Source organism: Octopus bimaculoides, chromosome 17, assembly GCF_001194135.2.
Source record: "Octopus bimaculoides isolate UCB-OBI-ISO-001 chromosome 17, ASM119413v2, whole genome shotgun sequence".
Lineage (NCBI taxonomy): Eukaryota > Metazoa > Mollusca > Cephalopoda > Octopoda > Octopodidae > Octopus > Octopus bimaculoides.
Genome location: NC_068997.1, coordinates 9,270,519 through 9,292,287, shown reverse-complemented (window position 1 = coordinate 9,292,287; position 21,769 = coordinate 9,270,519). Strand labels below are relative to the sequence as shown.

At 37.0% G+C, this 21,769-nt stretch overlaps 1 protein-coding gene across 5 annotated transcripts in view; it reads left to right on the top strand.

The window, feature by feature from the left end:
- The window catches only part of LOC106869579 (mucin-3A), a 381,249-nt gene extending 359,587 nt beyond the window's left edge, over positions 1-21,662 (top strand). For all 5 annotated transcript variants that reach the window (XM_052974105.1, XM_052974104.1, XM_052974103.1 and 2 more), the window contains exons 4-7: positions 5,130-9,863; positions 13,604-13,764; positions 17,798-17,910; positions 21,109-21,662. In XM_052974105.1, coding sequence (XP_052830065.1) covers positions 5,130-9,863; positions 13,604-13,764; positions 17,798-17,910; positions 21,109-21,250 — 5,150 coding nt within the window. In that variant the 3' untranslated portion in view covers positions 21,251-21,662. The remainder of the gene's footprint in view (positions 1-5,129; positions 9,864-13,603; positions 13,765-17,797; positions 17,911-21,108) is intronic.
- The last annotated feature ends 107 nt before the right edge of the window (positions 21,663-21,769 follow it).

Sequence of the window (21,769 nt, the reverse complement as noted above, 5' to 3'; positions counted from 1 at the left end):
GTGTGTACATGTGTGAATATGTGTGTATCTCTCCCTTCACTCCACCTCTCTCTGTATATATATATGTATATATATATGAGTGTGTGTGTGTACATGTGTGAATATGTGTGTATCTCTCCCTTCACTCCACCTCTCTCTGTATATATATATGTATATATGTGTGGTGAGAGAAAAAGAGGGAAGTGAATGAGTTATGTTGCTTTTGATTTATGTCTTGTCTGTAAACTTTAGTTTTCATCTGCTCAACATCTCACTTGCTTAACTCACTTTAGTCTTGCTGTGTGTTTGTGTTATTGGCCTATGTATTCATCTGTAAGGTTTGTATCTACCTAAATGTATACACATAAAATACATGTATTCTCCTCTGTAGTGTGTATCTGTGTGTGTGCATATGTGTCTGTGTGTATGTATATTTAATGTATATGTCTATGCAGTGTGTATGTATATGTATGTGTATATATATATATATATATATATATATCTAATATATATTATATTATATTATATGATGATAAATGTATTGTATACAGAGCTCAGGTGCACTATGTATTTGTGTATATAGGCATGTGTGTGTATACATAAATATATATAAAATGTAAAAATGGCTATACATATTGACATATGTACAAAGGAGTATACAAATATTCTTATATTTATACACCTAGGTAAGACACCTAGACATGTCTGTGGTTCATAACTTTACCTTGTGGTGTTTGGTTTGATCCCGACAGCACACTAGATTCTTTTTCTGATTATATTTGCATGTCATGGCTGGTATATGAAACAGTTCTACTCCATGATAACCTCTACCATTTGTATAGAGAATCTACCATTCTTTTATTCTTTTACTTGTTTCAGTTCTTAGACTCTTGCCATGCTGGAGCACTGTCTTAGATTTTTAATCAAATGAATCGACCCCTGTACTTATTTTTTTTACGCCTGGAACTTATTCTATAAGTCTCTTTGGCTGAACCAGTAAGTTATGGGAGCATAAACACACCAACACCAGTTGCCAAGCAGTGGTGGTGGTGGTGGTGGTGGTGTAGACAAACACCAAACATAAACACAAAGACACACACATAGATACACAAACAAACACACACACACACACACACACACACACACATCCTACTCTGTGTGTGTGCCCGTGTGTGTTACTGCCTCAACATTGTGTAATAGTTGTAAGCAAATATCACTGCCATGTGAGCAGTGTCAGCCATTTCCAATATGCCATGAAAACATGTCTGGTTTTCATGAGGAAATATTACTTTACTTGGTAACAAGTGAGGGTTGGCAACAGGAAAGGCATCCGACCATAGAAAATCTGCCTCAGTTTCCATCCAATCCATGCTGGTATGAAAAAGCGGACATTAAAACAGTAATAAACTGAATTGGAAAGAGTTGAATGGGCCACAGAGCAAGAGCAAGCAGTTAAAGGATATGAAATTGTCAAACCTTAAGTCAACAGCATTATAACCCTGTCAACTGAATCTTGTAATGGTCCTGTTGTATATTAATCTCCATTTAAGATTATTTGGGTTACAGTAGTTACAGCATTGTTTACATTCCTTGGTTATTAACTTCAAAGTATTTTTGTGGAAAGGAAAACAAATACCTTTGTTGTACGTACTTGTGAAAAATTCTGATTTGAAATTGTGTGTTGAGTCTTAGAAAGTGACATTAAGGTCAGATCATACTGTTTAAAACACACACTCACTCACTTTTATTGTATTGTTTTTTCAATAGACATTTGACTGGAATTTCGGTTGTGTTTCTGGGCAGGACATTTGTTGTATACTAAGCTCGATTCGTCTATCTGTCAAGAAAAGTTACCCATGATAAAAGATTTATCTCTCGTTGTCTTTTCAATGCCTTAAGACCAATACTTATCAGCAACTCTTAAAAAGCCCTTTGAAGTCTCAGAAATATTTTTCTTATTGGCATCTACCAACTGAAGTATTTATGGTTTGTGTTTTATTATTGACACTGTACAGTGTTCTAGGACAAAAGAAATGTATTCTACTCTTAGCTCAGTCTACCTAGCTGTAAAGGTGTAACATAAGCTGACACAGTAAACTACAGGAGTAGTTAGTTTGAAAAGCTAGGTTCTAGGTTTCCTGCTGAAGGCAATTCTTGAACTCATGTTTACAGTCCCTGTCCATTGCAGCCTTTTTTCTTTCTTTCTTTTTTAATAGTTTAGTGTAGAAGAAAGGACTGTGTTTATAGTCTTTGCTTACTTTCCAAGACAATTGAGGTCAGTGTGGTTCATATTCTTATTGGAAAACAATTACAGAATTACAGGAAAAAAGACCTTGAGCAGAGAGGAATGTAGAAGTGGTTGACATTCAGGAGAGGAAATTTTGGATATCTTGATTGTTGTGTGGGACTGCATTAGGATGTAAACACACTATGGCTGATAGTTGAATGAGTCAGGGAATGGGGATGCAAGATCAGCCAACCAGCTAGTTGCAGGGAGCAGAGGCCACTGAAGTAGTGGTAGAAAGAGCAATGAGAGGAGACATGTAGCACATCTGTGCATCAGATGTGCTACATGTTTGTGAGTGACTGTGATCAGGGTTAGGAGGTGGCACATCTGTGTGCCAGATGTTAACACGTTTGTGAGTGACTCCATGCTAATCCACCAAGTGGCCCTTTTTTGGGAGATGCAATTCAAATTACTGGTGCATGCAGTAACAACACCAATCCAGACATAGGAGCTCCATTCCATTGCTATTGGATTTTAGCACTTGATCTGGTCATGGCTTATGAGTAATGTTTACTGTACAGTAGACTGTTCAACATTATAGTTGTCACACACACACACACACACACACAGGTAAAACAATTAAATAGACAAAAATCATCTTCAGTTCCAGAACATACTCAAGTCTTCAAATAGGAAGAAGGTTATTGGAAATATTTTTTACAGAAGTTGAATCATGTTTACATCATGAGTTGATTAGCTGTGCAATTTTAGACATTTTGTTTGAAGTTGCTGCAGCAACCAGCATTCGACTGTGAAGTCAGTTCTTTTGGCTGTAATTGCTTGGAGCTGGTTGTGTTAAGGTGTCTCCTTGGTGAAGAAAAGAAGAATGGAGGTGTACAAAACAATTTTGAATGCCTGAGTTAATAAAAGTTAATAAAACATTGAAGCAATGGTCCACAACTTTAACTACTCAACTATTCTAATGGAATAATGGTAATGTTGTTAGTGGAATTAAAATTGGCTTTATAAAGTCAACTATAATGATAATGTTGGTGGTGGTGGTGGTGATGGTGGTGGTCATAGTAGTGATAGCAATTATGAGGGCATAAGGATGGTGATGACGACAGTAAAATATTTATAATACACAGTTACTGCTTGTTTGCTAATGTAAAAATGTTTTAAGAGGTCTGTTCAATTGCACAAGTTATTGAGAATATTTTAATGCAGTCTTTATTCCTATATTAAAAAAAAAAACCAAGAATTGCTTTTGCATAATTTTTTATTTATTCTTTTATTAAGCATTACGAACGTCACATGTATGCAAGTGCTGTTCAAAATACCTGACTACTTGAGTGATATTACTTCTTTTGTTTCGTCTGTGTGTCCTCGCATCACAAGTACTACACATCCTCAAAAATATTTAGTATTACAAACACAACACAACACACACACATATAAAACTGAGAGTTTTTCTTTTTCATTTTTTTGCATCTCATCTTTTACTGGTTGTTTGTTTACTTGTGATTAAAGTTGAATCACGATAATTTTTCTTTTAATTAACTCTCTTTAGCTGAAAAAGTATTGTTGTTGTTCTTGTAGATTTCTATAAAGCAGAGTAAAATTGCATTAAAAACTATGTCAATGTAAACATAATAGACTTTTACTTTCTCTTGCTAAACTCCAATGACCAGGCTTGGCTTGAAAAGAAATTTTTAACATTTGTCTCCCCTTTTCTCAGTGCACCTATTTTTTTAATCAGTCTTTCATCTTGATCAGGAATCGTTAATCACTGGGCTACAGATCACTATCAGGCTGTCGATCATTTGGTACCAGGCCTTACCGAAAGAATAACTTGCTATTTTATTGACTCTCACAGACTGCAAGATGTTTTTGAATTATATATGTTTTATACTTGTAAATATATATATATATATATATAGGTGCAGGAGTGGCTGTGTGGTAAGTAACTTGCTTACAAACCACATGGTTCCAGGTTCAGTCCTACTGCATGGCACCATGGGCAAGTGTCTTCCACTATGGCCTCGAGCTGATCAAAGACTTGTGAGTGGATTTGGTGGATGGAAACTGAAGGAAGCCCATCATATATATATATATATATATATATGTGTGTGTGTGTGTGTGTGTGTGTGTGTGTGTGTATGTTTATGTGTTCATGTTTGTCCCCACACCATTGCTTGGAACCAATGCTGGTGTGTTTACAACCGATAGAATAAGTACTAGGCTTACAAAAATAAGTCCTAGGGTCAATTTGTTCGACTAAAAGCAGTGCCACAGCATGGCCGCAGTCAAAATGTCTGAAACAAATTAAAGAAAAAAAAATAAAAGACTATGTGTGTTTGTGTGTGTGTGTGTGTGTATATTGTGAAGGCACATGGCTTAGTAGTTAGTGTTTTCAGTTCATAATTGTGAAGTCATGAGTTTGATTCCCAATGGCATGTTGTGTCTTTGAGCAAGATACTTTATTTCACATTCCTGCAATTCACTCAACTGACAAAAACGAGTTGTTGTACGGCCTTATTACATTCTGTGTCACACTGAATCTCTCTAAGAGCTACTTTAAGGATACACATGTCTGTAGTGTCTTTTTCAAACACTTGCACATCAATTTCACGAACAGGCTGTTCCATTGGTCGGATCAACTGGAACCCTTATCGTCGTAACCGACAAAGTGCCAGTTTTATATATATGTATTATAAATGTAGTGTTTTGTTACACATGTAACACCCCAGTCTATGCAAAAAAGTTCTTGTGTGAAACCAATCCATGGTTCAAAAAATGGTTGTGGATCCACTGATTTAGAGGACAAAAGTTTCAGCGGCAATTGTTATTGATATTGTTCATTGTCTCTTTTTTTTTCTATGTTCTTCTTCTTGATATTAATGTAATTTTTATTTCATTCCAGATACCAAACCTCGCAAGAGATCAAAGAGTAAAAGTCACCCCAGTCCATATGATGGAATATTAGTGTCTCAACTCTTAGCTGAACGAGACCAACTTAAACTGGCATCGTCTTTAAACTCAACTGTATTAGCTAATAAAACTGCTGGTGTTAACAATATTACTTCTCAGTCATCAACTCCACAACAACCACCTTCTAATCACAATTCTGAAACTGCTCAGCCAACTTCACCTCCAGCTGACATCATTAAATCTCCTGTTTTTATTACGTTACAACAGAACACTAGTGAACAACAGAACGGTAGTGAGCAACAGCCTCTGTTACAGACTGATGCACTAAAAGAGACATGTAAAAAACTGTTTATGTCAGTCGATCAAACTGATGAAGTAGGTTCTCTCAACTGCCATGGTTCAAGTAAATTAGACTTTAGTCCAGATCATACGCATCCAAATAACATTCAAAGTCCAGTTCTTAATCTTCAAAGTCAGTCAGCATTTGCTGCATTAGGCATTCAGCCCAGTCCCCTCACTATCCAAACTGTCTTTCCATCTGATCAGTTTAAGAACCAACTGTTTCTACAACCATCTCCTCTTACACCTCTAACTGCTGGACATCCTGCTTTTACTCCATATCAGAACCAAGCTGGAGCAGCTGCCGCCGCTGCTGCTGCTGCTCTCAACTTCCAACTGTCTGGAAATACAGTTCTCACCACTCCTGCTGGCTTCTATCCTCAGCTCAATCAGACCAATTCCATGCTATTCCACATGCAGACAATTGGAAACCAAAAGTTTGCATCCCCTTTAATAACACAAAATTCTTTGCAAGATGGTATTTATACAGGCAATATCTTGAGTCAGTTGTATTCTCCAGTTAGTGACACGGTAGCATCAGAAACTGTTAAGAACGGTAAGGTAAAAAGAATGCGTTCTAAAAGAGAAAAGAGAAAATACAATAGTATATCAGAACATAAGGGCACATGTAACAAAAAACACAAACTGCTTTCTCAAGCAAGTCCTCCTAGCAAATATATACCGGCTTCATTTATCGACAATCCTGTTGGCTACCTTGCTCAACAGACTGAAATCGTAAATGGCTCTATTGCTTCATCTGCAAGAACGGAACAGTTGGTAGAGCCTGCTCAGGAAGTTCTGGGATCACCACATAAACAAGGAATAACTAACTGGAAAGAACCAAACGGTAACATATGGGTTCACACTGAGCAACAATCTCCTACTTCTGTTTTCAACTCTTCTTCACTTCCTCAGAATTCATCAACCAGTTCATGTAAAGCCGTTCTACAAAAAACTTCCAAATCATCTTCTTCACCTTCTGCTGATCATCCAAAAGTATTATCACCAAGGGAAAAAGTATCTCTATCTTCACCTAATTCAAATGAAAAATCTGAAATTCTTACTAAATCTCCTGACACTGTTAAAAACAACTCGTTGTTAAATGCTTCTTTGCTGAACTCCTCTGGTGCAGTGATTAATGCATGTTCTACATCGAGTTCAGTGCCAGGAACTGACAGTTCTTTAGCCATGTCATCTGCAACCACTAAAAGTCCTTCGAAATCAAAAATCAGTTCTGGCTCTGGGAAATCTAGTTCATCTCATCAGAATCATGTGAGTGCAGCAACAACAACACAAAATGCTAACAAAAAGTTAAAACATGTACACAAGTCAAGAACGCGCCCAAACATTCTGTCTAAAGCAACAACAACAACATCAGCATCAGTACCAACAACTGCTGCAAACCCAACAAATAGCACTTGTCAAACATTAGCACAATTTACAATCAGTCCAAACATCAATTCTACATCAAGTATATCACCTAACTGCTTACAACAAATTCTAAATCACAGCGGGGAATTCCCTGCAAGTAATCTTTTATCAGCTGCTGCACGGGCCCAGCTATCACGACCTCCTGCTCCATCCATCAATGTACTTTTGGGGCAGCAGATTATAGGATCACCTCAGATTAATCAGCCCTTGCAATTAAATGTCAACCTTTCTCCTACATCTACTAATTACACTATGCCATCCAGCATTTCAACAACTTCTGCCTCAAAACTGCCCTGTGCAATAGGAACTTGTTTTGGCCTTACTCCTGGACAGAATACACCCTTATTGTTTCAACAGGCTGGAACGTCTGCTAATAATGGAATTACCGGTGGCACTGGACTTTCACACAATCTCACTGCTGCTGCAGCTGCCTTGACCAATTTGCAGCAGAACTCCATCTCAAGTGTGATTGGTCAGTCAACATCTACATCTGCTGCACCATCCCCTGGTACTTTTACTGGTACATTTCAGACGATGCTTTCATCTCCAAATCACAAAGTAACAATACCAACAGTGACCAGCAATCGTAAGGACAGCACTGCACAGACTGTGCCATTGCCAACATCAGATAACACCACAGTGAAGCAAGGAGAATGCCAACAAAGAAATAAAAATTGTTCAAAAGAAAACAGTCCTAATTTCACCAAAGTAGCAATAGAAGACCTGCCTGAGAAATTGTTATCTAGTTTAGATAATAACGTCTTACCAAATATGGCTCAGTGCATCAATCCCCAATTGACAAACCTCGGAGTTAATCTCATGAACAATCAATTTCCTTTTGTTGCTATGAATGCACCGATGCCACCTATGTCCTTACCTATGGTATCAGCTGTAACCAACACCCTAACTCATCTGATTCCTGCTGTTGGTATCTCACAAACATCTCTAAACCATTCTCCCATAATGCAAGTTGTTGGAACCTTAGGTAACCAATCTGGTGCCAACCCACTTCTGATAGCCAGTCCTCTGCCTGTAAATGGCTCCAGTCATCAACAAATAGGAATGCTTCATTCCCAGCTCTCTGACAATCTGACCCCAGATTCCAGTAGCCAGCCCCAGAAACTATTGACAAGTCCACAGGTGCCAACTAGTACAACAGCTTGCATTGTTTCAAACATCAAAGAGAATTCTTCTAACATGTGCCAGTCCGCGTGCATTGCTGACCCTGTTTCTCCTATACAAAATAAATCTGCACCACAGAAGGCCTACTCAGACAGTGCACTTTCTTGTGCAACCAACTGCCCCATCCACACAAAATTATCCAATTGCAACAGAACACCAACTGTAGATAAAACAAGTCCAACTGTTGCAAACAACTTATCTCAGTTTTCAACAGCTCAATTTGTTGTTGTCCCCAACATGCAGATGCCTTTGTTACAAATCCTCGGTACAGGAATACCTGCTGAGTACAATAAAATCAATTTCTCAGCAACTCCATTCTTAAACCCTGCCATGGACCTACCGACACTATTAAGTCCTAATCATGGCAACAGTTTTGAGAACAGCAGCAATATATATAGTTTATCAGCAAACTGGGGGGGTTTAGGAAACACCAATATGTCGGTGCCACTTCAAGCCGTTCACCTACAACAGCAGCTGCTTCACATGAGTCAGTTGAACCAAACTATACAGGGGGAATCCACTTTCTACTTGGATAAAGCAACAGCTGACACACTTACCAACTCTGACACATCAGATAACTTTGAAGAGGTTTGCTCTTTAGTTAGCCCCTGTTTGCAAGAAACTGTTGATACCAATGGTGCTGGTAAATTGGTATGTTTGAGGAAAGTAGAAGATTCTTTAGATGCTGTTACTCCAGATTATAGCAGTATAGATGTCTCGGGAGGACACAGAAACGAATTATCCACAACATTAAAGCCGTCCATGGCTCATCAAAAAGAGCTGACTGATACAGCATCAGTTCCAAATGACATCTCAGAAGATGCGCCAACACCCAGCTCTTCACTTTCTGAAGCATCTTTATCATGTGGCCTTGATAGAAGTTTCCCTGTTAGTATACAGGAGAGGGGAAGCAAGTCTCCATCTCCTGTTTCTTTGCCCTATGATAATAGCTATCAATCCACTAAACATTCATCAGATATGCAAGTGCTCTCTTCTACCCTCTGCTCTTGGAGCAATCATATTTCTGAAAGTGGAACTAATAACTGTGTTAGTCAGATGCAGGAACCTTCTCAAATAACCTTGTTACAATCTTCTGCAGTGGATGGTGCTGTTGTTGAAATGTCAGACAAAAAACAAACTCCACATCATGGTGTGCAATCTAAGAACATTGAAATATCTGACCAAATCGCCAACAGCGAAATCAGGTTTGTACCTACAGACTGCCAAGAATCCAATGAAAATAAAAATTTGGATGATTTAATAAAAAATGGCCCCTCTCATGTATTTATGAAGAATTTTTCCTCAACAGAAGAGGAGGATGACCAAACAACCTGCAGTTATTCAGAAGATTCTCTTTCTAACCGTTCCCCTGAAAATAGCCAGGCTGCAACTCAAAGCTCAGATGAACCTCCGCTTAACAAATTGAATTCTTACAACAATTCTTCAACTCTTAACAATAACCAAGAGTCAGAGAATTGTTTACAGAAATCTAAATTGGATGATGAAAAAACCATCGATGACTTTTGTTTTGATAAAGTCAGCAGTTCTAACGATGCAGTAGTTAAGTCTCCACCAGAAAATCAGATTTCATGTTCTTTGGAAACTGAAAACAAAGTGTTAACTGCTGCTGTTGCTGCTGACAACTACAAACAGAAAGCCATCAATGAGTTTTTCTCAACAACAAAACCCAATTTAGCAACTCATCAAACAGATACTATAGTTCGCCGAGGAATGAAACGGCTTAGAGAACACTGTAGAAATCACATATTTGATGGTAAGACTTTATTATTATTATCATAGTCGTTGTTGTTATTGTTATTGTTATTATTATTATTAAGGTAGTGAGCTGCCAGAATCATTAGCATGCCAGTTAAAATGCTTAGCGGCATTTCATCCATCTTTATGTTCTGAATTCAAATTCTGCTGAGGTCATCTTTGCCTTTCATCCTTTCAATGTTGATGAAATAAGCTCCAGCTGAGCACTGGGGTCGATAAAATTGACTGGCCCCAAGTTGGCAGAATTATTAGCATGTTGGGTAAATTGTTTATCGGCATTGCATTTGTCTTTGTTGTTCTGAATACAAATTCCACTGCGGTGGATTTTGCCTTTCAACCTTTCAGGGTCGATAAAATAAGTACCAGTTGAGTATTGGGGTCAATGTAATCAATTAGTCCCCTCCTCCAAAATTTCAGGTCTTGTGCCTTCAGTAGAAAGGATTATTATTATTATTATTATTTATTGTCTTTGCACAGCTTCTAACGCTGGAGATGTATTACGGTGCCAACTATTCACTACCAGTGAACTAAGGTAACACCCCTTAGTTTTCAAGCACCATCCAGAATATTCAAGCAGTGCTGTTTTCTGCAAGTGCTCCACCCTTATTGCAACCCCTATTTGTTCCTATTATTATTATTATTGTTCAGTAGTTTTATTTTTATAATGTGCTTTCACTTCACTACCGAGCGCAGCTCTGTGTGCCTTGGGTATGTGCTGTGGTGCTCTTATGGTTACTGTATTGAAAGTGTTTTGCGTATTATTATTATTATTATTATTATGGCAGGCTGGCAGAATTGTTAGCATGCCAGACAAAATTCTTAGCAGCATTTTGTCTGTCTTTACATTCTGAGTTCAAATTCCACCGAGATTGGCTTTGCTTTTCATCCTTTTGTTGTCAATAAAATAAGAGCCAGTTAAGCACTGGAGTCAATATAATTAACTAATCCCCACCCCCAAAATTTCAGCCCTTGTGCTTATAGTAGAAAGTATTATTATTATTATCATTATTATTATTATTATTATTATTATTATTATTATTATTATTATTATTATATGAAAACTCTCAGCTTATTTTACTGGGTATGATGGAAAGTGTCAGCTGTCCACAGCCAGCAGACTAAGGCGACACTTATTTAATGGTCATGCTTCAAGGACCCTGCGAAGAATTTTTGCAGTTCCAAGCAATACTGATTTTTGTAGGTGTTCTACCTTCACACTTGCACCAATCTTTTTCAGCCATGCTGGTAGTTGAGTGCTGATACTTCCAAATTATTGCTGACTCGTCAGACAAAAAAGGCTCAGAGACATTTCTTCGTTCTCTTTATGTTCTAAGTTCAAATTTCACCAAGTCAACTTTGCTGTTTATCTTTTCAAGTTTGATAAAATAAAGTACCTGTTTAAATAAAGTACCTCCCCCTCCTGCAAAATTTCAGGCTTTGTGCCTACAGCAGAAAGAATTATTATTATTATTATTATTATTATTATTATTATTATTATTATTATTTCTATAATTGTTATATTGTTCCTGTTATTGTTGGAGAGAATGCTTTGTTTGTGTATTTAGTTATTATCCCTTTATGTTCAGAACTGAAATTTAACCCTCCTTTTGTTTGTCTTTCTTTGAAGGTTGTTAAAATAAGATGTTCTATGGACAATATAAAAAAAAAAAAGACCTCACAAGCTATTTTGTCCAATGCTCACATTTCTACTAATGGTCTACCTTTAATAACATAGGCACAAGACCAGAAAGTTGGGGGAGGAGGTTAGTCTATTAGATCCCCCCCCCCCTACCCAGTACTTGAGTTGACCTCTGCAGGATTTGAAACTAGAATATAATGAACTGAAACAGATACAGAAAGGCATTTTATCCAATGCTCTAATGACTCTGCTAATCCACTGCATATTTTTTTATCATCATCATCATCTCTATCATCATCCTCTTTTAACTTTTAATTGCCACATCCATACTCACAAATGCATACACACAGACACACACAGACACACACCAATGCATCACAAAATAAGGGAACCCAGACAAGCAATAGATAAAGAATGTTACACACACATCATACTTGCTTGTACACATGCACTCTATTAACACTGATATTTTCCAATTTATCTCCCTTGTTTTCACTCTTCAACTACTAACCTCACTCTCCAAGATGGTTCTGACTTTGGCAACTTGTGGCTTTTCCGCTTCTTGATTTCTTTTGTCTATCCATTTTCCCTTTCTATTCTTTCCCTTTTTTTTTCTTTATCATTCTTCTTTTTCCATATTTCCTTCTTCTCTTTCATTTCCTTTGTGTCCAAAATGTTAAAAGCATTTTCATCTTATTTTCTTCGTGTTAAACTAATACCCTACTATTTTTTTTTTAATTTCTGTTTTGTTTTTTTTCCCTGTTTTTTTTTTATGCTGTATTATATCCTCCTTCATTATCATCATCATCATCATAATCATCACCATCATGTTAATGTCCACCTTTCCATACTTGCACGAGTCAAACAGAATTCATTAATGCAGGTTTTCTATGGTTAGAGAGAGACCCTTCTTGTCACCAACCCCCATTTGTGTCCATGCAAGATGATATTTCCCTGTCACCAGACATGTTTTCAAGGAAAATTCAGAAAGGAAATGACCATGCAATGTCAAGACCAGGAGACAGTAACAAACACACACTTAATCACTTGGATACTTATCATTGTTTTAATGCCTACTTTTCAATGCTTGCATGGGTCAGATGAAACTTAGTCAAAGCAGATTTCTTGATACCTACACGCTGTTTCTGTTGCCAACCCCAAACTTCTTTCCAACTAAGGAAATATTTCCCTTGTACTTCAAACAACTCAGTGAAATGTTGCAATTAAATGGCATCATTTGGACAACTGGGGACTTTTTGTTTACAAACAGCTATTATCTCTTTTTTTTTTTTACTTGTTTCAGTCATTAGACTGCGTCCATACTGGGGCACTGCCTTGAAGTTTTAGTCAAATGAATTGCCCTTATTTTATTACTTTAAAGCCTGGTACTTATTCTATCAATCTCTTTGCCACACCACTAAGTTAAGGAACATAAACACACAAACACCAGTTGTCGAGAAGTATAGTAAAGGGCAAATGCATGCATATGCACACACACATGACAGGCTTCTTTTAGTTTCCATCTACCAAGTCTGCTCACTAGGCTCAGGTTAGCCCAGAGCTATAGTAGAAGACATTTGCTCGAGGTGCTTTGCAGTGGGACTGAACCCAAGACCACATGGTCGGGAAGCAAGCTTCTTAACCACACAGCCATGCTTGTCTTAAAATAATGATGGGAAAGTGCATGTTGGATATCAATGTGTCTGTAAACAAAAGACAGGGTGGTCATGGCAAGAACAGCTTTAATCATGAGTTTGCTCAGAGAAAACTTGGGACTAAACAAAAACTATCAAAATCTCTTTGGGGGTATTAAGAGTCTGTCTTTAATTTCTTTACCTTTCTGTCTGTCTGTCTGTCTGACTCTCTCTCTCATGCATACAGTCCTTTCTCTCCCCCGCCTCTCTCATGTATACAGTCTTTCTCTCCCTCTCTCTCACTCTTTCTTATTGAAATGATAAAAATAATAATGTCAATGTCTATCAACTCCATACCTCTCTGTTTATATGTTTCTCACTCTGTGAGTGTGTGCATGTGTGTCTCTCTCTCTCTCTTATTGAAATGACAAAACTATTAGTATCACTCTGTCTATCATTTCTTAGATGATGAGGATTCTATGGAAGAGCCTATGATGCCAACATATCCAAGAATTTTCAACACTGGAGATTTGGTATGGGGTCAGATCAGAGGCTTTCCGTCGTGGCCTGGTAAACTCATTAACATTAGTGAGGTGAAGGGAAATCAGAAACCTGAAGCTGGTAAGGTGAGTCACTCAGTTTTTTTTTTTTCTGACCATGCTTTATATATATATATATGTAAGAAAAAGAGATGACAAACGAATAAATGATTATCTTATGAACTTCATTAACTTACACCTGTTTCTGCTATAAGAAAAGGTGTTATTCAGGTACTCATGAACCCATTACACCTTGTAGCAGAGCCCATTGCACTTAGTAACAACTCTGAGCCCACTGCACCTGGTAGCAGATACAGCTGTAAACTAATGAAGTTCATGGGATAATCCTTTATTCCTTTATCATTTCTTTTTCTTATTACCATTCTATACTCAGCCAACATTTCATTCTGAAACAAACGCCTAAAGCTCCACGAGGCTCCAGGAGGGAGCGGTGGCGAACCCAGCTGTACTCTTTCACCACAACATACTCTCACCCTTTCTTCCTGTTTCTGTTGTACCTACCTGTATTTCGAAGGGCCAGCCTTGTCACACTCTGTGTCATGCTGAATCTCCCCAAGAACTACGTTAAGGGTACACGTGTCTGTGGAGTGCTCAGCCACTTGCACGTTAATTTCATGAGCAGGCTGTTCTGTTTATCGGATCAACTGGAACCCTCGACGTCGTAACCAACAGAGTGCCACAATATATATATAAATGTGTGTGTATATGTATGCATGTATATATATATATATATATATATATATATATATATATATAAATGTATGTATATGTATGCACACGTCCACAATGTCAGTGTGTCATAACATAGTGACTGTGTCATAGCAGAAATTACATGGAGGCCATTTTGACATTAACTTGTTTTTAACTCATTATTTATTAATGTGATATATTTTGACTGAGGAGTGACAGAGGTAGGGATGGAAGGAGGCCTGTAAGGCTTTGAGGGTGGGGGTGGGGGAGATTGTGATTCACTTTTGTAATAATAATAATAATAATAATAATAACAACCCAGCTGCTTGATTAAATAACATGTCACATAGTTAACCATTTCTTAATTCTCTGTTAGCTGTATTGATGTTCTCTGCATCACAGTCAATTGGTTTTCACTTCAGACATCAACCACCACCACCACCACCACCACCACCACGTGCACACATTGTTAGACAAATGAAACATACTATTCCATAGTCTTTCACTGCCTTGTTTTCTCTAGAATTCTTCAAATTTAGCTGCTATAATGATTTCAGGAGTGTTATTTTAATGTCTGTTATGTTTTGGTTAAAATTCTTTCTTTCCTTTCTTCTTGTTTCAACTTTAATTCCCTAGTTCCAATATTCTTTTTTTTTTTCCTTTCCGACAAGGTTTCTGCTTTCTCCCAAGTCAACTTACCACATATTTTTTTCTTTGCATTTTGAAAATTTTACAACTATTTTAGGTGGTTTCTTTTAGCTTTTTTACTTTCCCCCTCCTTGTGTTTTTTCATTTTATTTGGATTCTCTTTAAATTCGTTCTTTTTTTTTTTGCATGCAATTTAAAAAGCAAAAATAAAAAAAAAACAAGGCAAAATAAAACAGGAAAAAAAAAAAATTCAGTCTGGATTTTTTCCAATTGTCACGCCCAAATTGAATTCTCATGTCTTCACCGTTCTTAACCAATGTAGTAAATTTCTGCCAACAGCTAAACTGCTCCATGGTAGCTAGACTGAAGAAAACTATTGATCTGGTCTTTGGCTATTTCCGGCCAACACACTGCTGACTGTTCATTAATACACGCATTCAAATAGAAGCAGTTGTAACATTAGAGCCTGTGACAGCTAATATTAATGATTTCTCCAACCATTCATTCTATTCAATGCTTGTCAACTAGCAAAATTTTAATACATTTTGACCTTGTCATTTACTGCACAACTCACTTCAGTTTTCTATGTACATCACAATCATTTCTGTTGTGCATATATATATATATAGCATGGAAAGCGGACGTTAAACGATTAAACGATATATATATATATATATATATATATGTGTGTGTGTGTATATATATATGTATATATACATGCACACACATACTTAAGTATGTACATACATATATTTGTATGTATATTAGCTATCACTATTTAGCTTCCCAAGTCTTACGACTAACGATGAATTGCTTGCTATTATTATTATTATTATTATTATTATTATTATTATTATTATTATTATTATTATTAAGGCAGTGAGTTGGTAGACTAGTTAGCACTCCTATCAAATGCTTCATGGCATTTCATCCGTCTTTACATTCTGAGTTCAAATTCCGCCAAGGTCAAATTTGCCTTTCATCCTTTCAGGGTTGATGAATTAAGTACCAGTGAAACACTGGGGGTCAGTGTAAGTGACTATCCACCTCCCCAATATTTCAGACCTTGTGCCTATAATAGAAAGGATTATTATTATTATTGAGACCTATTGAGTCAAGTAAGTCAAAATCAAAATCAAATCAAATCACAATCAAATGGAAATTGTAGTTGTGGCTGATGCCAGTTCCGCCTGACTTGCTCCCATGCTGGTGGCACACAATAAACACCATTCATGCATGGATTGTTGCCAGTGCTGCCTGACTGGCTCCCACGTCATTGGCATGTAAAAAGCACCATCCGAACATGGCCAATGCCAGTGCTGCCTGACATGTAAAAAGCGCCCGCAACACTCTAGGAGTGGTTGGCATTAGGAAGAGCATCCAGCTGTAGAAACACTGCCAGATCAGATTGGAGACTTGTGCGGCCTCCTGGCTTGCCAGTCCCCAATCAAACTGTCCAACCCATGCCAGCATGGAAAACAGACGTTAAACGATGATGATGATGATTATTATCATTATTATTATTATTATTATTATTATTATTATTATCATAATTATTATTATTATCATAATTATTATTATCATCATCATTATTATTATTATCATTATTATTATCATTATTATTATTATTATTATTATTATTATTATTCTCATTATCATCATCATCATTATTATCATCATCATTATTATCATTATCATTATTATTATTATTATTATTATTATTAAGGTAGCAAGCTAAGCTGTTAGTGTGCTGGACAAAATATTTAGTTGTATTTGTTCCGTCTTTACATTCTGAGTTCGGATTCTGCCAAGGTCAGCTTTGCTTTTCACCAGTGAAATTTTGGGGGTCGACGTAATCAGCTAATCCCCCTCCCCTAAAATTTCAGGTCTTGTGCCTGTAACAGAAAGGATTATTATGATTATTGTTATTAAGGTGGTGAGCTGGCAGAATCATTAGCATGCTGGAGGAAATGTTTAGTGGTATTTCACTTGTCGCTACGTTCTGAGTTCAAATTCCGACGAGGTCGACTTTGCTTCGCATTCTTTCAGGGTCAATGAAGTAACTACCAGATGAATATCAGGATCAATGTAATTGACTCATTCCTTCCCCCAAAAAATTACTGTCCTTGCGGCAAAATTTGAAACTATTATTATTATTATTATTATTATTTACTCTTACTCTTTTACTCTTTTACTTGTTTCAGTCATTTGACTGTGGCCATGCTGGAGCACCACCTTTAGTCGAGCAAATCGACCCCAGAGCTTATTCTTTGGAAGACTAGTACTTATTCTATCGGTCTCTTTTGCCAAACCGCTAAGTTACGGGGACGTAAACACACCAGCCTCGGTTGTCAAGCGAAGTTGGAGGGACAAACACAGACACACAAACAAACACACACACACACACACACATACACATATATATATATATACATATATACGACGAGCTTCTTTCAGTTTCCGTCTTCCAAATCCACTCACAAGGCTTTGGTCGGCCCGAGGCTATAGAAGAAGACACTTGCCCAAGGTGCCACACAGTGGGAATGAACCCGGAACCATGTGGTTGGTAAGCAAGCTACTTACCACACAGCCACTCCTGCACCTGCGCCTATTTATCTATCTATTTATCTATTTATTTATTTATTATTTCAGGCTTCAGGCCTACAGCAGAAATAATTAATTATTCGTTTACTAATCCTTTGATTAATTAATTAGTTAAGCAATGTCTTTATTAATTAATTTATCATGTTATATTTTTCAGCTTTGGGTGGAATGGTTTGGTGATCATACTTTTACTCAGGTTGAACCAGAAAAACTGAAGACTTTGTCAGAAGGTTTAGAAGCACATCACCGTGCACGGAAAAAATATAGAAAGTATGTATTTTTATCTTTCGTCTTTAATCTTTTACTGGTTTCAGTCATTAGACTGCGGTCATGCTGGGGTACCACCTTGAAGAATTTTAGTCGAATAAAACAACCCCAGTCATTATTCTTTTAAGCCTGGTATTTATTTTATCATTGTCTTTTTGCTGAACCACTAAGTTATGGGGACATAAGCACACCAATGCCAGTTTGTCAAGTGTTGGCGGGGGAACAAACAAACACACACCACACACACACACACACATACACAAGTGAAGGCATATGATGGGTCAGTGGTTAGAGTGGTGGGCTTACAATCGTGAGGTTGTGAGTTCAATTCCCAGACAAGGCTGTGTGTTGTATTCTTGAGCAAGACACTCTACTTCATGTTGCTTCACTTCACTCGACTGTAACAAGTTGTGACATCACTGGTGTCACAAGCTGTATCGGCCTTTTTGCCTTTCTCTTGGATAACATCTGTGACATGGAGATGGGGGGGGGGCTGTTATGCACGGGCAACTACTGGTCTTGCATAAACAACCTTGCCTGGACTTGTGCCTCGGAGGGGAACTAGCCTCAGTCCCATTGTCATCAGTACTGTTACCACCACCATCACTACCACTCATCAAACCCATCATCATCATCATCATCATCATCATCATCATCATCATCATCATCATCATCATCATCATCATCACCACCACCACCACCACCACCATCCATCATCTCCATCATTATTACTACCGCCATCATCATCATCAACATCATCATAACCACCACCATTATCATCATCAGCATCATCATCACTATTACCATGAATATTATTTAATCCACAAAACCCAGTGGTGTATGTACTTAGGGTCCAATATTCCAATTGTTTATCCAATCAGCCATTTTGTCTCTACTCTGTCATCATCATCATCATCATCATCACCACCAAGATCATCGTCAGCATCAGCAATATCTACATCGTCATCATCATCATCATTAGCATTGTTGTTGTTGTTATTAACATTTAAACTTCCATTCCCCTCGCATGCATCTCCCCTCCCTCTGTGCTGGAAAAAAATTGGATTGACCAATTAACCTCATTTTTTGTTGTTGTCGTCATCATCATCATCATCACCATCAGCAGCAGCAGCAATAATTTAATATTTCCATGTAAGCATGAATAGACAATGCATCCAATTTATCTGTGTGTGTGTGTGTGAGAGAGAGAGAGAGAGAGAGAGAGAGAGAGAGAGAGAGAGAGAAGCTATATAAGTGAGATTAAGGTCTCATAAGATAACTGGTGTTGAGGGGAGTGGTGTCAGTGATGAGATAGGGATGGCAGTCATCATCATCACTCATTAATACAATGTGTAGTAAGATTAAGAGAGTATATTTTCACATCAGACTGATATAATAATAATAATAATAGCAGCAGTCGTAGTAGTAGTGAGGTTATTGTATAAAGCGCTCAGGTGCACTATAAACTGCATTGATATACATGTATATATATATATATGAATGATAAATAAATAGGTACTTTTTTGTCAAGAGACATACATAAAATAGAATAAAAGAAAGAAAAGAAACCTGCTTTTCGGAAATATTATGGAAGTAGAACCTGCTCAGGGCAATTGCAGGGATTGAGTGTGTGTGTGTGTATACACATACACACACACACACATACACACTGCTGGCACCAAAACTGTAAAACTAATAATACAGTTACATTTCGACAATATAGTATCATTATTATTATTATGGCGGTGAGCTGGCAGAATCGTTAGTTCGCCGAGCAAAATACTCAGCAGTATTTCGTCTGCCGCTATGTTCTGAGTTCAAATTCCACTAAGGTTGACTTTTCCTTTCAGCCTTTTGGGTTCGATAAATTGAGAACCAGTTGCATACTGGGGTCGATCTACTTGATTGGCTCCCTCCCCCCAAAATTTCAGGCCCTGTGCCTATAGTAGAAAAAATTTTTATTATTATTATTATTATTATTATTATTATTATTGTCATTATTATTATTATTATTACAATGAATGTGTACATTATCCTGTAATCCATGTCCACCTTGTACACATTTTACATGTTTCTTTCTTTATCCATCATTGATTAAAGTGTGGTAGTAAGAGGGGACAGTTGCTTACTTCTATCTGTTTCTGTATGTGTGTGTGTGTGTGTGTTATTAGTGATAGAAGCATTATTAGTTCAAAACAGCATTCTATATTACATACTTAATGCAGGTACACTGTTGAAAGCCTGGAAAGTGAGGTATTCATCTCAAGAAAACATTCTGTATAGATGTACAGCATTAAAAAGCACAGAAATATATCAGTAGCAAGCATAAAATATCCAGCAGAAGTGTTGGAATAGATAAATATGTATTTCTGCTTTATTGAGCATCATCAATAGCAAGCATCCAAGAAAAACCACATGCTAAGATAAATTTAGCATCTACTGATATAGAAAAGTAGTTATTAGCATATCATTGGTATTGCTATTAGCCAACAGGTTGGGTGAAAATTTGTTATTAGCAATGGAAGCAGTATTAGTCCAAAATAGCATTCTGTATAGCGTACTTAACACAGATATACTGCTGAAAGCCTAGAAACTGCAGAATCTGTCTCAAGAAAGCATCTCTTATGGACATATGGTGTTAAAAAACACAGAAATTTATTAGTTGTAGATGAAGAGTCTGGCAGTGTTGATAGAATTGCTAAATACATTTTTCTGCTTCTTTGTGTGTGTGTGTGTGTGTGTACACAAACATCATCACCATCTTACTGCACACAATGCTGCACCAGAAATCGCTGCCACTCATTAGCTTCAATTCCATTCTGTACATCTGTGCCAGTAACATTAATGTATTGATTGTTGAGTGGTCTTTGTCTTCTATTTGGGTGAGGAAATCCCCAAAATATAGCATCTAATATGATTTGTTGCTCACCACAATAGCAATGGCTAGCAAAACCTCTTCTGCATTGAGCAGTAATACTAGAGATGGGTGGAATGTGTCCTTGAAATTTCCTCTTTGATCTTGTGTTCCTGTCTCTTAATTTTCTGCTTAAATAGTATAAATTGTTTTTTTTACATTTGTTTTTCTAATTCTTGAATAATAAATGTTTACTGACATGTTTTTTTCTTCTTTTTTCTTTCTCCCTCTTCCCTCTCTCTTTCTCTCATCCTCTTTTGCCTCCATTCTCCCCACCTGTATCTCAGAGGGAGGAAAATGAACTCTCATTTAGAAGCTGCTATTCAGGAAGCAATGATGGAATTGGATCATCAAAATGTTTCTGAAGCAGATGGGAAAAACTTTCCAGTTAATAAAGGAAGAGCAGTGAAGAAACGGAAAACTCGGTGATGTTGAATTGCAAATTACAGCACTACTGTGATAAAAATGCTTATCAGAAGCAGGAGCTACACCCCTGGTGGCTATTTTCGTTGTTTGTTTTTGTTTTTTTTTTCCATCTTTATATATTTTTTTGTAAATGTGAGCAAGGCCCCCTCACACTGTATAGACTTGGTTATAAGCAAATACAGGGGGTTAAATAAAAAATAAAAATGAAAAAAAAAAAAAGAAAAGATGGTGTGGAAAACCATTTGAAACTTTTATGGTAAAAGAAGTGACTGTGAACAATGGTATAGTTCTTTTATTTAGCATTATTATTCTACCGAAAGGCCACATGTTTACAAAAAAAAAATATATTATTAAAAAAAAGTAAAGATCTATTGTTATTATAGAGATGAACTCAGTTCTGTGTACTGGATCATAACTTGCTTGTTACTTTTTCTCTCTTTGTTTATTTGTTTGTTCTTTTTTTTTTTTTGGTCTGCCACCCCATTCCCAACCACCACCACCACCTCCACAAAAAAAAAATTC